Source organism: Castor canadensis, chromosome 8, assembly GCF_047511655.1.
Source record: "Castor canadensis chromosome 8, mCasCan1.hap1v2, whole genome shotgun sequence".
In the NCBI taxonomy this organism is placed as follows: domain Eukaryota; kingdom Metazoa; phylum Chordata; class Mammalia; order Rodentia; family Castoridae; genus Castor; species Castor canadensis.
Genome location: NC_133393.1, coordinates 96,743,330 through 96,763,126, shown reverse-complemented (window position 1 = coordinate 96,763,126; position 19,797 = coordinate 96,743,330). Strand labels below are relative to the sequence as shown.

Genomic DNA, 19,797 nt, shown 5'->3' with positions numbered 1-19,797 from the left:
TGGGTGCTTCGTACTCAGTGCATTTTATTCTTAATTTTTTTTTGTTTTTTTTCTTGCAGTGCTGGTGACCAAATTCACAGTCTTGCACATTTTAGGCAAATGGTCTACCAGTGAGTTATAGTCCCAGCACTTTGTTTTTTATTCTATCTGTCCCTAAGATTTATTTTTCTAAACAAGTTTGACTGCTAATGTTTTGTGATATTAAGTGTTTTTTCTAACTCTCAGGCAGAATCCCAAAGGTGATTCTTAAATTTTGTTTAATCTATTAATGTTTTCCTTGACATTTTAAAAAATTCATTAAGTGCAAATATATCTCAAACTATTTTAAGTTCATTACACAGTCTCTTCATCCATTGGTTAAGATGCTGAGGTCTAGGATTATAACTAAAAACATTTGTGTTTTCTTTTAGCAACTTTTTCCCCTGACTCTATCTCCATTTTTCCCTTATAGTTTTTATTTTAAAATTTCAGTTATAGACTTTTTCTGATATGGTGTTGAAGGAATGGAAGATTTTCTTTTCTCCTAAGAATACTGATATTTATTTTGGAATATCAGAACATAAAATGGGAGTGTTCATGCCATAGTAAATTATGTGCATATTCAAAGAAGCACAGGGAAGGAGAAGTTTTTAAAAACAAAAAAGTAGGATTCCAGTAGATTTTTTTAAAAAATGCTTAAACTGGGGAGGAGGGATTGAAAGAGAGCAGTGAAGGGAGTGAATTCAAGTATGATATTTTTGATACATTGTAAGAACCTTTGTAAATGCCATAAAGTACCACACCCAGCACAACAGTAATAATAATAAAGCTTAAAAAGCATTTTAACAAGAAAAAATTTGAAGGAAATCAAAGTAACAATTCTAAATGTTACCTGGAAAAATAAAAAAGAGAAGAGTGGGGAATAAAATATTTAAAAATAAAGTGGGAGCTTTTCTTTACATATATCAAAATATTAATACAAATGTAATAGGAAAGAATTGGCCAACAAATCAATGTAATAGAATGTACAGCTACTAAATATATTCTGAAGAGTAAAAATTAACTATATGTTGAAGATATATCCCATAGAATATTATTAGCCATAAAGAAAAATAAAATTATGTCATTTACAGGAAAATGGATGAAACTGAAGAGCATCATGTTGAGTTAGATAAGCCAACCCCAAAAGCCAAACATCACATACTCTTGCTTATGTATGAAACCTAGACTTAAAAGGATGATGATAATGTGATAATAATAATGATAATAGTAATAATAACAATGATAGGACATGCATGTGAAAGTCGGGGGGATCAAGGGATCAATAATGGCGAGGGAGAAAGAAAGGATACTGAGGACTGAATAGTATCAAAGTATGCTACATATATATATGTGTGTATATACATATACAAGTATATATATGCAAGTACATATATACAAAAGCAGCATAACGAGACTCACCAAACACTGATAAAAGGAGGATGTAACAGGGAGAGAATAGAAATAAAATGAAGGGGTTTACTTATTCAGGGTACTCTGTGCACATGTATGGAGTTATCACAATGAAATCCCCTCATATTATTAATGCATAGTAATTAAAAATAACAAAAGTATTAAAAATGGGCAAAGGTCCTGAGTGGCTATTTCTGCAAAGAAGACAAACCTATGCCCAATACATATAATTATATTTTTTCTCATCACTTCAAATTATCTGCTATTAATAGTTACATGTTTCAGTCTCCTTTTGTTTTCTCAAGGAAAGAGTCAACTGTTTAATTTATAACACAAGCTATGAATCTAAATAGCATCCCATTGGTTTAGAAATGGTATATTTTGAAAACAAATTTATTGTATAGAATGATAATGTATGTTAACTATGAAATATATACCAGACAAAAATCACCACAATTGTTTTCAGTTTTGAATCTGTTTAATTAAGTTTTGAACACACACCAAAATACTGTTATTAATATCACTAAAAGTCCAAAAAATATCGGATTTAAACTGTTAAACATCTTCTGAAGTGTGGCTTGATCTCACTGTGACTCCCTTTGTTATCCTTAATAGATATAATATTATCTGTAACACATATAGTATGCTTAAAAATGAAACAAGTATATTTATAAAGTACTTATAAAAGTACCTGGCTGATAATGAGTAATAAGTATATTCTAATGATTTTAGTGCCCTGGTCTACAGTGATTGTCTTTTTGTTAGTCAATATCTTGAAGTCATGTTTTGTCCCTATAATTTTAACTGAGCAATTTAGATGAAAGTTTATCAAACACTTCCATTTTTTCTGTTGAAATTTAGGGCCTGGCAATTGTTAGGCAGGCATTGTACTCTTGAGCCACACCCCCAGCCCTTTTGTGGGCTCCTACTTATGCTTCTAGGATAGCTGGAAATATAGACACACATCTCCATACCCAGCTTATTTGTTGAGATGGGAGCTCATTAATTTTTTGCCTAGACTGGCCTCAACCTTGATTCTTCTGATCTCTGCTTGCTGACTAGTGGGGGCCACACTTTGCTAGAATGGGTATTTTTAGCATATTCGTAATATTTTCTCATAACTTACCTTATTGCCAATTCTTTTTTTTGTTTGTTTTGTTTTGTTTTGTTTTATTTACTTATTTTTTTTCCTTTTTCTTTTATTATTCATATGTGCATACAAGGCTTGGTTCATTTCTCCCCCCTGCCCCCACCCCCTCCCTTACCACCCAGTCCGCCTCTTCCCTCTCCACCTCCAATACCCAGCAGAAACTATTTTGCCCTTATTTCTAATTTTGTTGTAGAGAGAGTATAAGCAATAATAAGAAGGAACAAGGGTTTTTGCTGGTTGAGATAAGGATAGCTATACAGGGCATTGACTCACATTGATTTCCTGTGCGTGGGTGTTACCTTCTAGGTTAATTCTTCTTGAACTAACCTTTTCTCTAGTACCTGTTCCCCTTTTCCTATTGGCCTCAGTTGCTTTTAAGGTATCTGCTTTAGTTTCTCTGCGTTGAGGGCAACAAATGCTAGCTAATTTTTTAGGTGTCTATGTTTTGCTTCTCACCTTTCCACTTTGTAATTTCTAGGCATTTATTTTCTTGCTTATGTCTCTTCTGTTGATAGTTCTTTTTACTTCATTAGTTCATAACATGTGCATGCTTCTTTGAATATTTTCTTGAACTCTTAATCTCAAAAAAAAATGATTGCTCTTCATAGTCTCAATCACATAACCTAATGTACCCAAATGTAAGTCCAAAGTGAAGCTGTTGATTTTTCATATCCTATTTTCTTCCCTGTATTTTTTTTTAATAATCAAACTAATATGCTTTAGTTACAGAACATTTTCTGTATGCTAGAAACTGAAATAAGGATTTTACATGGATTACCTGACTGGAGTAATATTCTATCCTGCACTCTAGGTCTCCCCAGTCTATCCCTGCACCCCAGTCTCCAGTTCCACTGGAAGACACACTCAGCCATTAGTTTGTAGTTTTTAGTTTCTAGAGACTTGTATGTAGGTGATGTTACTACTTTTCACAACACTCAAATTATGCCACTTTCAGATAACATCTTACTCATTATTGCTTACCATAATCTTATCAATGGCTACATACCATCTAATATTAAAATGCTTTAAAATTAATGTTTAAATTAATACCATGCTAGGAATTTCATTTTTAAATTTTAATAGTCAGGAAACATTTATTTACTAGAGGCATATGTGACCAAAATCTCAAGCACATTTAACTAAAATGACAGAATTTATTATACTTACACTTCTGGTAGGTAATCAGAACCTTCTTCTATATGTTGTTTAACCACAGCCATTCTTACAAACATAATTTGAAAGTGGATAGAATGCTGACAATTAGCATGATAATTTCTGGTTGCTATTGACTGAATCTGGTCACTTCCACAGTAACAGTAGCCTGGAAATGCATAATTTGCTTGGGTTTTGTATCTACTCAATTCCATCCAGTTTTTTTTTTAACAATAAAAGTAGTGCTATCATAAACCTAGCAGATAGCTTCCTTGTTTTTTTTATCTGAAAACAAAAGTGGGTCCAAAGGAACTCCTGGTAGCTCTTGAAGAAATGATGTTCTCAAGTCTTTTGCTTACAGAGAGGATTTTTCTAATTTCAATCTTGTTCTTTATTTTATTTGCCAAATCTGCAGCAAAGTTAATGAACCAGAGCCCTTGGTGACCCAGTTTAAAAAATCACTAATGAATCATCTGTATAAGGAACTTGAGGGAAAAAAATCAAACCTAACATAGCAACAATGGAAAAGTGGCCTTTAGAGACAGGGGAAATCATCCATATTACTTAAAACATGCTGGCAGGAAAACATTAAGAACCTAATAAAAAACAAGATCTTGTCTGTCTCTTTTAATTAGTGTTTGTCATGTACAACAGCTAAAAGGTCTAAGTCTCCTTTTCTGCCTTGTCAATGTTATACAGTTATTAAATTACATATTAAGGTTAAAAAACATTATTTAGCTTCCCTTTCTCAGAATATTCTTCTTATAAGGCAAACTATAAAACTTCAGTCAGAACAAATAATTAAATTCATCAAACTTTCCATGAAAGCAGAAATAGAAATTTCTTTTCATGCATTAACATATTTGATATATAAAATTTAATACCCAAGAATCTCAATGACCTCAAATCTATATTGGGAAATCAACCCAATATGAAATTCATTCTTTCACAAAACTAACTTTATCATTTCTTCTGGAATAGAAATATAGCAGAGTCTACTACATGAGAAATATTATTGTGTTAAATAAAATTATCTTATAATTTAGTATAAGAATATTTGATGTGTTCATTTAAAACACATGGACCTTATTATTTTATTATTATTATTAATTATTTTGGAGCACTGGGATTTAAACTGCTTGTTAGGCTAACTCTAACACGTTAGCCACACTCCTAGTCTCTTTTTGCTTTGGTTACTTTTCAGGTAGGGTTTTAGATGTTTGTCTGAGTCTAGCCTCAGACCGTGGTCCTCTTACCTATGGCCTCCCATATAGCTGGTATCACAGGCATGTGCCAAACACCTGGGCTTATTGATTGAGTTGTGGTCTCACCAACTTTTGGCCCCAGCTGGCCTGGAACAGTGATCCTCTTAACCTCTACCTCCCACGTAGTTGGGATTACAGGAAGGAGCCAATGCATCTGGCCTTATTTTTCTTATTTTTAATCAATGAACTGTAATTATATATGGTTATAGCTAATAATATGATGTTTTGATATATGCAGGCAATATGAAATAATTAAATCAAACCAATTAACATATACTTCTCACTCATTTTGCTTTGATTAGAGATTTGAATTTATTCTTAGTCTTTTTGTAATATGCAATGCATTATATTTGAGTATAGTCATTCTGCTGAGCAATAGTCATAAAAAACTTATTTCTCCTGTCTAACTAAAACGCTATATCCTTTGAACAACCACAGAAGGAGGTATATTAGTAGTTATCTCTGGCTGGGAAGAAATGTGGAAGGAGATGAATAACGAGTGACTGCTCATGGGTACAATGTTCTTTTAAGGGTGATAAAAATGTTCTAAAGTTAGACTATGGTTATGCATGTACAACTTAGTGAATACTACTAAGAATCACTTAACTGTACAAGTATAATTTACACATTGATGCTATTATATGTAAACTACATGTATTAATAAAGATGTTATTGAAACTTTTAATTTATTTAATAGCATATAATAGTTACCCAGGGGACACACTTTGTATTTGGATATGTGCTTATAATATATCTTAGTCATATTTAATCCTCCATCATTCTTCCTCCTCTCCCCTTCTTGGAACAATTTTAACATGTTTCATTTTTCTATTTTCATATATGAATACCAAATACATCCACCATATTCACCTTCATTCACCATTTCCTTATGTCCTCTCCCTTCTCACTGATGCCCACAACCCAGATAAGACCGGTTCTACCCTCTTGTCCTTCAATTTTTAAAAAGTGTATATTGATAATCTAAAGGGATTTTGCCTTGGCATTTCAGACCTATATATATAATGCCTTAATCAGATTAAACCCTTCCCCCATTTCTTACTCCTTCTCTTCGCCCTGCTCCCCTATTATTCAACAGTTTACAATGTATTACATTATATTATAATCATATATAGATGGTAGGTTTCAATATTTTTCTTTTCCTAGCATTTTCTTTCCCTCTCTTGCCTATCATAGTCTCCTCAGACAGACTCACTAGTACAGTCTTGTTCTCTCTCTCACTATGCACACACCACACACACACACATAAATATGATCATATGTGTGTTTATATGTGTACATTTAACTTATAGTTCTAGCCACATATGAGGGAAAACATGTGACCTTTGACTTTTTGAGCCTGGCTTGCTTCACTTAACATGATTCTCCAGTTCCATCTGTTTACCTGCAAACAACATAATTTCATTTTTCTTTATGGCTGAAAGAAACTCCATTATGTACATACACTACATTTTCTTAATCTATTCATCAGTGGGGGGGCATCTGGGCTGTTCCAAAGCTTGGCTATTGTGAATACTGCTGCAATAAACATGGGTGTGCAAGTGGCTCTATCGTGTTCTGTAGCACATTCCTTTGAATATATGCCCAGGACTGGTATCACTGGATCGCATGGTAGTTCTATCTTTAGTGTTTTTGAGGGACCTCTATACTGCTTTTCAAAGGAGTTGCACTAATTTACATTCCCACCAGCAGGATAGAAGTATCACTTTTTCTCCACATCCTTACCAGCATTTGTGTTTGTTGATGATAATTATTTTGAGTGGAGTGAGATGGAATCTTGGTGTTGTTCTGATTTGCATTTCCTTTAGTCAAAGATGTTGAACATTTCTTTGTGTAGTTATTAGCTGTTTGTACTTCTTCTTTTGAGACTTGTCTGTTCAGTTCATTTGGCTGTTTATTCAGTGGGTTGTTGATTCTTTGAGAGGTTAGTTTTTTGAGCTCCCTATTTATTTTGGTTATTAATCCCTTTCAGATGTACAGCTGGCAAAAATTTTCTCCCATTCTATGGTTGTCTTTTCAGTCTAGTGACTGTTTCCTTTGCTCTTCAGAACATTTTTAGTTGCATGAAGTCTCATTTGTCAAGTCTTTCTCTTGATTGCTGAGCTATTAGAATTCTATTCATACTGTTATTACCAATGCCTATGTGGTCCAATGTGCTCCCTATTTATTCTTGGAGCAATTTCACCATTTCAGTTCTTACATTAAGGTATTGAGTCCACTTTGAATTGATGCTAGTATAAGGTGAGAGACTGGAATATAGTTTCAGTCTTCTGCAGGTGGATTACCAGTTTTCCTAGCACCATTTGTTGGACAGGCTATAATTTCTCCAATGCATATTTAGGGCTCTTTTGTGGAAAATCAGATGGCTGTAGTTGCACCGGTTTTTGTCAGCGTCGTCTATTATGTTTGTTTTTGTGCCAGTATCATACTGTCTTTATTAGTATAACTCTGCAGTATAGTTTGAAGTCAGATATTGTGATACCTCCAGCATTGCTTTCTTGGCTCAGGATTGCTTTTGTGCTTCCATATAAACTTTAAGACTGCCTTTTCTGTCTCAGTAAAGAATGTCATTGGAACCTTAAAAGAAACTAAGGCCAATAGGAAAAGGGGAACAGGTACTAGAGAAAAGGTTAGTTCAAGAAGAATTAACCTAGAAGGTAACACCCACGTACAGGAAATCAATGTGAGTCAATGTCCTGTATAGCTATCCTTATCTCAATCAGCAAAAACCCTTGTTCCTTCCTATTATTGCTTATACTCTCTCTACAACAAAATTAGAAATAAGGGCAAAATAGTTTCTGCTGGGTATTGGGGGGGGGAGAGAGGGGGCGGAGCGGGTGATAAGGGAGGGGGTGGGGGCAGGGGGGAGAAATGAACCAAGCCTTGTATGCACATATGAACAATAAAAGAAAAAGGAAAAAAAAGAATGTCATTGGAATTTTGATAAGGATTGTATTGAAATATAGATTGCTTTTGGTAGTATAGCTGTTTCACAATATTGGTTGTGTTGATCCAAGAGCATGGGATGTCATTCCATCTTCTAATGTCTTCATTGATTTATTTCTTTAGTGATTTATAATTTTCATGACATAGGTTGGTCACCTCCTTTTTTTTTTTTTCATTATTCTTTTATTATTCATATGTGCATACAAGGCTTGGTTCATTTCTCCCCCCTGCCCCCACCCCCTCCCTTACCACCCACTTTGCCCCCTCCCGCTCCCCCCCCTCAATACCCAGCAGGAACTATTTTGCCCTTATCTCTAATTTTGTTGTAGAGAGAGTATAAGCAATAATAGGAAGGAACAAGGGGTTTTGCTGGTTGAGATAAGGATAGCTATACAGGGCATTGACTCACATTGATTTCCTGTGCGTGGGTGTTACCTTCTAGGTTAACTCTTTTTGATCTAACCTTTTCTCTAGTTCCTGGTCCCCTTTTCCTATTGGCCTCAGTTGCTTTAAGGTATCTGCTTTAGTTTCTCTGCGTTAAGGGCAACAAATGTTAGCTAGTTTTTTAGGTGTCTTACCTATCCTCACCCCTCCCTTGTGTGCTCTCGCTTTTATCATGTGCTCATAGTCCAATCCCCTTGTTGTGTTTGCCCTTGATCTAATGTCCACATATGAGGGAGAACATACGATTTTTGGTCTTTTGAGCCAGGCTAACCTCACTCAGAATGATGTTCTCCAATTCCATCCATTTACCAGCGAATGATAACATTTTGTTCTTCTTCATGGCTGCATAAAATTCCATTGTGTATAGATACCACATTTTCTTAATCCACTTCCTTTGTTAAATTTATTCTTAGGCATTTTATTTTTTGAAGCTATTGTAAATGGTATTGTTTTCCTCATTTCTTTCTCAGACAGTTCATTGTTTGCATATACTGATTTTTGTGTATTGATTTTGTATTCTGCTACTTTTCTGAACATGTTTATTAGATCTAAGAGTTTTTAGGGTCTTTCAGGTATAAGATCATATCATCTGCAAATAGGGACTATGAGTTCCTTCTTCCATATTTGAATCCCTCGTTTTTCTTTCTCCTGTCTTATTGCTCTGGTTAAGAATTCCAGCATTATGTTGAATAACAGTAGGGAGAGCGGACACCCTTGCCTTGTTCGTGATTTTAGAGGAAATGTTTTCTATTTCTTCCCCCATTTAGTATAATGTTGGCTATAGGTTTGTCATATATAACCTTTATAATGTTGAGAAATATGTCTTTTATTCCTAGTTTCTTCACAGCTTTTCTTTTTCTTTCTTTTTTATTTATTTATTTTTTATTGTTTTATTATTCATATGTGCATACAAGGCTTGGGTCATTTCTCCCCCCTGCCCCCACCCCCTCCCTTACCAACCACTCCGCCCCCTCCCTCTCTCCCCCCACCCCCTCGATACCCAGCAGAAACTGTTTTGCCCTTATCTCTAATTTTGTTGTAGAGAGAGTATAAGCAATAATAGGAAGGATCAAGGGTTTTTGCTTATTGAGATAAGGATAGCTATACAGGGAGTTGACTCACATTGATTTCCTGTCTTCACAGCTTTTATAATGAAAAGATGTTGAATTTTGTCAAAGATTTTTCTGCATCTATTGATATGATGTTGTTTTTGCCCTTGATTCTGTTTATGATGTTGTATTACATTTATTGATCTATGCTTAAGGAATACAATATGATGTTTTTATATATTAATAAAGCTCTTTTAAAAATAGATTAAATGCTCCAGTCAAAAAGAATATTTTTTGAATATATTATTCAAAATATACTGAACATATTATTCAAAAGAATATGTTATTATTTTCAATAATTTGAGTGACTTCAGAAAAATCTCACAGCAAGAAGGAGGGGTGACAGGATATAAATTTAGAATGGATTAAGAAAATTTGGTATTTATACACAGTGGAATTTTATTCAGCCACAAAGAAGAATGAAATTTTGTCATTTGCAAGTGAATGGATGGAACTGGAGAACATCATCTTAAGTGATGTTAGTCAGGCTCAGAAGGCCAAAATTGCACGTTCTCCCTCATAAGAGGATTATAGATATAAAACAAATGCAGTAATGTCATTAAACATAGATCACACACTAAGGGGAGACCATGCACGGGAGGAATAGGGAAAGGGAAGAAAACCTAAAACTTGAATGTGATTGATGTGCTCACTGTATAGGAATGAATAAAGTAATCTTAAACTGGTGGAGCCCACTATGGGAAAGAGAGCAGGAAGTAGTGAAGAGGTCTGGTAGAGATGAACCAGCATGGTTTTCAATACATGTGCATGGAAAGAACATGAGGCATCTCCCTGTGTAGCTGTCTTTATTTCAAACTAGCAAAACATCTTATTATCTTTTATGTTTTTTCTCCTACAAAATCAGAGAAGAAGAGGGTGGAACAGGTTCTGCCTAGAGGCTTGAAGCAGGAGGAGGAATGAGGGGGTGGCCAAAATAATGTATACATATGTAAGTAAATGCAAAAATGAAAAAACAAAATAAGATATATTTGAAATGAAGTAAAGCAAACAAACAAACAAACACTGGCTAACTTTGACAAACCCAAACCTTCCTTTACTTCATACCTTTTGCTGTGGGATACATGATGAGAAAGAATCTGGATGCATTTAGGAAAATAAAGTTTTGGTATTCCTAGGTAAAAGGGTATAAACTTGCAGTTATGTAAGTTATGTCTAGAGACATGGTGTATAGTGTTAGGACTACAGTTAATAATTCATTTATTTCTTGAGACAGAGTCTTGCTGTCCAGGTTGTCCTGAAATTCGTTATGTTGACCAGGCTGGCCTGGAACTTATGATCTTTCTATCTTAGCCTCCTAACTGCTGGGATTACAGATATGTGCCACAGCACCTAGTTTATAAAAGTTGACAGAGATATTTGGTGCTTTTGCTTCAGATAAAATAGGAAGCTTTTTGAGATGATGTGTATGTTAATTTGCTTGCACTATGTATATAAAAATATCATGCTGAATACTTTAAATATATACAATAAACCAATCAAATGACACAGCAAGTAATAGATGTATTTAAGTGTATAATAAATATGAACTGTGTTTTCACTGAGAGCAGCATGCAAAGGTAAAAGTATAGGAAGTACATTTGTGCAACACTTTGATGCTTTTACTTCTTCTCTTTTTTTATTTCCACATATGAATGAGGTACTTCTCTTTTTGTGCCTGGTTTATTTCACTTAACTCTACTGATGGGTCTTTAGTTCCATCTATGCTATTGCAAGCAATAGGATTTCATCTTATTTTATGGCTGACTAGTAGTATTCCATGCTGCATGTATGCAACAATTTTCTTTATCCATTCATCAGTTGATGGACACTTAGCTTGTTTCTGTTTCTTCTTTTTGCCTCTAAGGGTATATGAAAGGTATTTTCTGGTTTTCTTTCTCCTCTAGTTTTAGACCTAAAACAGTGTCTGCCATAAAGAAAGTACCCAAATACATATTTATTCAGTGAGCCAATAAATAAAACACTTGAAAACTATGGACTGGAAGAAACAATAATGACCATGACTTTTTTGTTTTTTGCTGAAAATGTAAAAATATATTGGCAATTTACTTCTATCTTATTTTGCCATATTTTATCTTTTGGTATTCTTAATTTGCAAATGAATCCAGGAATTAAATTTTTGAAAGCTATTAACATGCCTACTAATGAAAGATGTGAGTTTTTTTAGTGGTGGTATTAGGATTTGAACTCAGGGCTTTAACTTGTTAGGCAAATGCTCTACCATTTGAGCTATGCCTCCAGTTATTTTTAAAATAGAGTCATGTGTTTTTGTCCAGGTTCATCCTGGAGCAAGACCTCTCATTTCCTGGAATGATAGGTGTGTGCCACCACGTTCAGCTTATTTGTTGAGATGAGTCTTGTTAACTTTATGCCTGAGATGGCCTGGAATTGCAATCCTATGAATTTCTGCTTCCCACATATCTGGAATTGCAGGTGTGAGCCACCTTGTCTGGTCAGAAGGATGTGATCTTAAAAGAGATCTGTGGGGAAGATGTCCTTAGACAAGGAGAATTAGGATTTTGGGAAGTTCATGATTTATGTTGATTGGACATTACATTCCTTTCTTTCTTGAAAAGAGTCATGATTCTTTTGACTGAGTCACTGAAGGCCTGCTTGACTTGTTTGTTTCTCAAGGTGTAGATGAAGGGGTTCAGCATAGGAGCGATGGAAGTGGTGAGGACTGTCACACGCTTGTTGATAGCCACCTCTTCTTTCGCTGAAGGTTTGATGTAGATGAAGATGCAGCTGCCATAAGTGATGGAAACCACAATCATGTGGGAAGAACAAGTAGAGAAGGCTTTCTTCTTTTGCTGGGCAGAAGGGAATTTTAAAATTGTCTTGATGATATAAATGTAGGACAGAACTACACACAAAAATGTTATAATGAGGGTCAGTACAGCACAGATAATAACAGTCTGTTCCATGAACCAAGTATCTGAACAAGAGATTTTTATGATGGGAGAAGCATCACAGATAAAATGATCAATGGCGTTAGAGTCACAAAACTCTAGTTTTAGGCCTAGGCTAAGTGGAGGTATTAAAATACACAGACCAGCTACCCAACAACAAAAGACAAGTCTTCTGCAGTGTGTGCTATTCATGATAGTCATATAATGCAGGGGCCTGCAGATGGCCACATAGCGGTCATAGGACATAGCAACCAGAAGAAAAAATTCAGTTACACTAAAGAGGTCAGTAAAAAATACTTGGGTGACACAGGCATTATAGGTAATCATCTTGTCACCTGTTGCTATGTTATACAAGTATCTGGGAATACATGCAGATGTGAATGAGATCTCCAAGAAGGCAAAATTTTGTAGGAAATAGTACATAGCTGTTTTAAGGTGAGAATCCACTAAGATGAGGGAGACGATAGCCAGATTCCCAGTTACACTCAGTGTGTAAGTGAGAAAGATAAAGATAAAAATCAGAACCTGCAGTTGCTGGTTATCAGTCAGTCCCATCAGAATGAAAGTTGTTACTGTATTGTTCCTCATTGCTGATTTCTGGCTTTTGTTATATCTGCCTGTAACATTCACAGATATTTTGTTATGGATTAACAGTTTTAAATCACTCAGTTTTCTTTTATCCACTAAGGATTTGAAAATTTTTACAGTTTTAATATACAGTGGAAGATTACTTCTAACTTTCATGAGTCTTACATTTCATGGGGAGTAGAGATATTTTTGACTCAAGAATTCTCTAATGCATTTACTTGACATTTGTTATTTTAAAAATGCTAATATCTGTCAGACAACTTGGAATCATTCCACACACATTGCAGTCACTTAAGGTCTTTTTTATAGCTGTATGATTAAAAAATTTTAAGTTTTTGTTCATTGCACATGTGTTTTTCTCCTCTGAATACATCTAAACTCTAGCATGCATGCACCACTCCCTCCCTCCTCCACAAACTCCCCAGATCCTCCCCAGGTCCTGGCTCCTTCTTAGATTTGTATGTCTCTAAGCAATTACTTATAATTCATGGAGGTGCATAACACAGAATCCTGTAATGCACAACATACACATCATACTTATGCATGGTAGGCATTTATGCTTTCATGAAATGCTCTGATAAATGAACTTCAAAGACATGTTTGCTATGTTTCTCTCACCCTTTTATCTGTTTGCTACTATTTTCTTTCCTCAACATAACCTGTTATAGTATTTTTGACTATGTAGACCAATCTTCATCTAAAGCTAAAATATGGAGAAATAAATATGAAAAGTGACTAATCTGATTTAAAACAAAATAGAAATTATGGCCCAGTCAATGACATAAGCACACATCATTAATCATTTTTGAAGAGGCAGGTGCATGCTCAAGTAGAAACAGTGACTCTTCTACTTATGATATCATGAGAGCCTCAGTTTGAATTTTTTGTTTTGTTAGTGTTTTATTTATTCCTCTTCATTTTTAGAACCATACTCAGGGGGAGAAATGGCCCAAACAATGTATGTACATATGAGTAAATGAATAAAGAAAAAAACCCCAAAATAAAACCATACTCATATACCTCTATATTTTCATCAATTCCTATGTTTTGAAATATCATTTTAGGTGATTATTATTAAATCCATATCTTTATTTTGCAATGGCCCTTTCTGATTCTCAAATGTACCTGACATATCTATTTGAACATTTCTCATTTACTTCAAATAAATCATGTCGCAGTAGTATTTTCCTTTCAATAAAGATAATAGGTTACATTTTGTCTATGTGACAGGTATTTTCATAAATGCTCCTCACAGAACAAGAGTTTGCTGTCCCCAAGTCATTGAGTAACTTCTGTATTTCCAATGGTTTTCAACTTCAGTTTTAAGCCCCCTGGAAAGCTTACTGCATGTCTGATTACTATGTTATGGTAGTCCCCATAGGAAACAATGCTTACTACTATATTGACACTTAAGAAAGAAATAATCAGTTGTGGGGATGATGAAATGTGTATGTTTTTCACCATAATAGTGCATACAACTCAAGTACCACACACACATTCAGTTGTCCAACAAATTCTTTTAGAAGGATTTATTTATTGCATTTTCCATTAGTTTTTTTTTTTTTTTCGGTACTGGGGGTTGAATTCAGGGCCTACACCTTGAGCCACTCCACACAACACTTTTTTGTGATGGATTTTTTTCAAGATAGGGTCTTGTGAACCATTTGCCTGGGCTGGCTTTGAACTGCCTGATCTTTGCCTCCTGAGTAGCTAGGATTAGAGGTATAAGCCACTGGTGTCCAGCTTCCATTAGATTCTTATGTTAGATTTTTATTTGGATTTTTATCACAGACCTTTTGATATTAACTAAGTTTTCTGTGACTTTGTACCCATTGTTAAATTTCTTTTTTATTTTTGCTTTTAAAGAGATTAACTTTTCTGTCTTTCTTTGTTATCTTCATAGCTTATAACAGAGAAATTACCTTCTCTTTTCCATATATTCAGGTACAATTCCTTCCTCCAGTCTTTCTTATAACTACTCAAATAACACAGAGATTGCATCACTTTGTAAATTTAATCATCCCTGTTTACACTAGACGTTAGTCAATGTCCTAAATGTGACTAATTGGTTTTGTTTATTCTGGTTTAAAAAATGTATGTTTAAAATGAAGACAGGACCTCTCTAATGAGGTGGTACTTCTGCCAATTTGTCAGACTTTTGGGGAAATGGGGTATACATTATATATATTCATATCTTATTTTTTGATGTAAAGTTGACAATATAGATAATATATTTCTGCAGTCATCACATTTTAACATTTAAATGCTGATATATTCTTGCGCATAAACATCTTCCAAAATGACATTTATATAGCCAAAGAAACCATGCTCTACAAATAAAAAGTTTACCAAATACAGAATTATCACTCACATTTCCAATTTTAAGAGTCAAATGAATTATTTTTTTCTCTTCCAGAGCAGTCAAACTTATATCATAAAAAAGTAAATATAATAAAATAAACATAATATACATGAGAAATGGCTTTATTGCACTTACCATTATAACTGTCAACATAATTTCTACTGGTTGTTGAAACTTGAAATCTTAAAATTCCTAAACAGAAAATGATAATTGAGGTGAAAATTTTCTTATGAACTTTTGGCCATTTTTACTTATAAATCCACTGTTAAATTCATGGCAACTCTAGGATGCATAGGCATTTCAGACAAGACCAACCCATACGGGTTTCCTTACTGCACTATTTACTTTCTACCCACCCCCAATTCCCAAAAGAAAAGAAAAGAAAAGAAAAGAAAAAATAAAAATATTGCCACACAAAGGCTGTGGAATGTCAGGAATCTTCTCCAGTTTAGGATTGTTGTGACTCTGACTTCTCAAGGTAAGGAACACATTTGCAGTAGCTAGTTTAACATTTGCTTTATTTGATAAAAGTACATCTAAATGGATAAACACATTCCCTGGTGACCCAAAAACAGTCACTAATGAATCCTCTGAGTAACCAAATTTGAGGTTGGAAAAGTGTGCTAACTTTGTCTTCTTTGGAGACAGTGTCCTTGGAGACAGGAAGATGCAGCAATAGATAAAGGCCAGTAGAACAACAGAAGTTATAAAATAAAACATGAATTCAGCTCCTTTTTACTGAATGATGAAACCTATGAGGGGCTCATATAGAAAGCACATTTCTCATTTAAAATTTGGCACACAAATTATTTAATATATTTGGGAAATTTTAATTAGATAAAAATAGGAACAATATAAATTACATAATTCATGTTGCTTGCATTATACTGTATACAATTTCAGTTTTATTCTATAAATGTATCAATATATTTATAAGTATTATTTAAAAATAAACAGCAACATAATTTATATAATTGCATATATAACATCAAATGTTCTCAAACTTTTAAATTATGCTAATTTAATATATGTATAATTACATATGTATCATTTATTACAATTTGTTTCTTCTTAAACATTATTTTTAGTTGACACATGATAATTGTACATTTTTACGGGGCACAGTGTGATATTTTATATATGTTTATGATGTGTAATGATCAAATTAGGGTAATGGCATATCCATCATCTCAAACTTTTTTTTGTTGTTGGGAAGTGTGTTAGAATACTTGTTGCTATGACAAATAACTAAGTAAAACAACATAAGGAGAGGAATGATTTATTCTAGCTCATGGTTTCAGATCATCATGGTGTAGAGGGCATGGCAGAGAAGAACATTTCACATCATGGTGGACATGAAGGGAGGTGGGGAGAGAAGGAGAGAATGCCTGGGCTAGTGGGCTTTTTCTTTTTCTCCCTTTTATCAATCTGGACCACTGTCTATGGATGGTGCCACCCACATTCAGGGCAGGTTTTCCTCTCTTAGTTAATCTGCTCTGGGAATGCCCTCACAGACATACCCAGAGGTGTGCTTTACTGATCTCTTAGGCATCTCTCAATCTAGTCAAGATTAACCATAACAGGAGAATTCCAAGATGGCAGCTAGAGGGAGGAAGCAGAAAGCATGCCTCCTACAGTAAAATCTTAGAGAGATGCTGGAGACACACTTTACAGGAAAAACCACCCAGAAAAGGCAAAACTTTGCCTCCTCCACACCTCCAGCCTGTGCATAGCATCTCCACTTCATGTTAAACAGAGAAACCAAGAGGACTCCTGTGCCGCCACCAGACGCCAGTGCCCAGATGGCTCACAAGGTGAGCTAAGCAGTATGCTGTACTCCCACAGACAACCCTGGGCCAGATCAGCATAGCCCCCTGGACAGACTGACCCCCACAAGGGAAAAAAAGAGAAACTGAATAATAAGCAATAACAACAACAACAAAAACATGTAGCAAAGAGGGTGCCCTGAGCACCAAAGAGGAGGGGAGGGTAAATCCCTCACAAGTCGGCTGGAGAAGGCAGGAGCGGCAGCAAACACCCAAAAACCAGGAGTGAGAAAGCTTGTAAAAGTGGCGGAAGGAGGAAAACTCCACAGGAGAGGGAGGAAGACCACTTCCCACATGAGCTGTAAATAAACAAGCCGGCCAGAGAAGGCAGGAGCAGTGGCACACGCCCAGCAATCAGGAGTGGGAAAGCTTGTAAAAGTGGCAGTGGGAGGAAAAGTCCACTGGAGATGGGGGAAGACCCAATTCCCATGTGAACTGTAAATAAACATGCAGTCCTGAGAAAGTGGGTGTTGTGTCATCTCCCCCAGTGTGCATGGAAAGGGGAAAGCTTGTAGCAGTGGCTTGCGCACAGGAGAACTCTGAGTAAACAAAGCCTGCAGGGGCCAGGGAGTGTTAAGCTCACTCCTGAGATCTGCATAAATAACGCCTACAGCAACAGTAGGCTGACAGCAGTGGGCAGGCAAGCCACAGCTGCAGATAACATTCACAGAACTGTCTCTATACTCTTTTTTTTCTCTCTCCCTTTGATGAGACAATAACCGAACTACACCTGCATGCTGAAAAACGTACTGAAACTGTATTGCATTTGAACTTGGGCACTTTGTGGGTTTTTTTTGTTTTGTTTTGTGCTGTCTTGTTTTTATTAGTTTAGGTTCGCCTTTGATGAGACAATGATACAACTAGTTCTGAGACATCATCTCCAGGATTGGAGGCTGAGGAACACCAAAATTATTAAGACTAAAACTTTATTGCATTTGAACTTGGAGATTTATGTGTATATATATATAAATATATACACATATATATATGTTTTCTTTTCTTTTTTCATTTATTTATTTTTCTTTTCTCTTTTAAAAATTTTTTTAATTTCTTATTTTTTATTTTCAATCATCTCTCTGTCTCTCTAATGCCTGTACAGCTTACTGTTGATTAGTACACTATCTCTCCCTGTTTATATCTTTGAAACTTTTTTGTTGTTTATTTTTTTAACTTGTTTATTTGTTTTTCCCTTTTTCTTTAACTTCTTTGCTTTCAATCTCCTCTCACCCTTCCATTCTAAATATCACCACTGTTATTATTACAAGCTAGAATATACTTAATTGCACACAATACAGGGACAATGACAACACCAAGGGCAATGACAGGAAGACAGAAAAAACAGAGAAACCAGTTTCCCCAGAGCAAAAAATTAGTACAGGAACCAGAGGGGAATAAAGAAAACAGATACTCAGATCCAGACTCCAAAAAAATGAAGATAAACTATGCTGAAGAACCCAATGAAGCCCACAAGAATAATTTAAAAGAAGACATACTACAGGTACTCAATGAGAATTTTATAGAGATGATACTGGATATGGTCAAACAAAATGTACAGGAGACACTCAAGAAATTCCAAGACAACAAAAATAGAGAATTTGAGAAAGCACAAGAAGAAATAAAAGAAACCATAGAAGCACTGTATAAACACCAAAGTGAAACAGAGAACATGATTAATAAAGAGATAAATGAACTCAGGTCGAAAATAGACAACATTAAAGAATAAATGACCCAGGATATGGAAAACCTCAGAAAAAAGAACGAAAGAGAATTGCAAAACAAAATGGAAGGCCAATACAGCAGAATAGAACAAACAGAAGACAGAATCTCAGAACTCAAAGATTAAATGGTAATTAAAGGAAAAACCAAAGAACTATTAATTAAACAACTCAAGACCTGTGAAAAGAAAATGCAAGAACTCACCATCTTCATCACAAGACCAAACTTGAGAATCATGGGCATCGAAGAAGGAGAAGAGGTGCAAGCAAAGGGAATGCATAATATATTCAACAAAATAATAACAGAATATTTCCCAAATCTAGAGAAGATAGTCCTATATAGATGCAAGAGGCCTCCAGAACACCAAACAGACCAGATCAAAATAGAACTACCCCATGACATTTCATCATTAAAACAACAAGTTCAGAAACTAGGGAAAGAATATTGAAGACTGTAAGAGAGAAAAAACAAATAATATACAAAGGTAAACCCATCAAAATCACAGCAGACTTCTCAACAGAAACATTAAAAGCAAGAAGAGCATGGGGTGAGATCTTCTGGGCACTGAATGAAAATAACTTCAACCCCAGGATACTCTACCCAGCAAAACTATCATTCAAAACAGATGGAGCAATAAAAGTCTTCCATGATAAGCAGAAACTAAAACAATATGTGACCACAAAGTGACAACTACAAAAGATTCTTCAAGGGATTCTGCACACAGAAAGTGAAATCCAACATAACCATGAAAGGACAGGCAGCACCAAAATACAAGAAAAGAAAAAGCAAGAAAGTAGAGAGTAATCTCAACTTAGGTACACACAATCAAACCTTCAAACAACTAAGACAACTAAATGACAGGA

The 19,797-nt window shown here is 35.0% G+C and overlaps 1 protein-coding gene across 1 annotated transcript; it reads right to left on the bottom strand.

Moving 5' to 3' along the window:
- Window positions 1–12,061: 12,061 nt before the first annotated feature.
- On the bottom strand, window positions 12,062–13,030 carry LOC141425950 (olfactory receptor 6C2-like). The gene has a single exon (XM_074084873.1). The coding sequence runs from the start codon at window positions 13,028–13,030 to the stop codon at window positions 12,062–12,064; it is 969 nt and encodes a 322-aa protein (XP_073940974.1).
- Window positions 13,031–19,797: the final 6,767 nt, after the last annotated feature.

Bases quoted from the DNA above. Each gene is read 5' to 3' on its own strand.
- LOC141425950 (XM_074084873.1), bottom strand. From the start codon at position 13,030: ATGAGGAACAATACAGTAACAACTTTCATTCTGATGGGACTGACTGAT.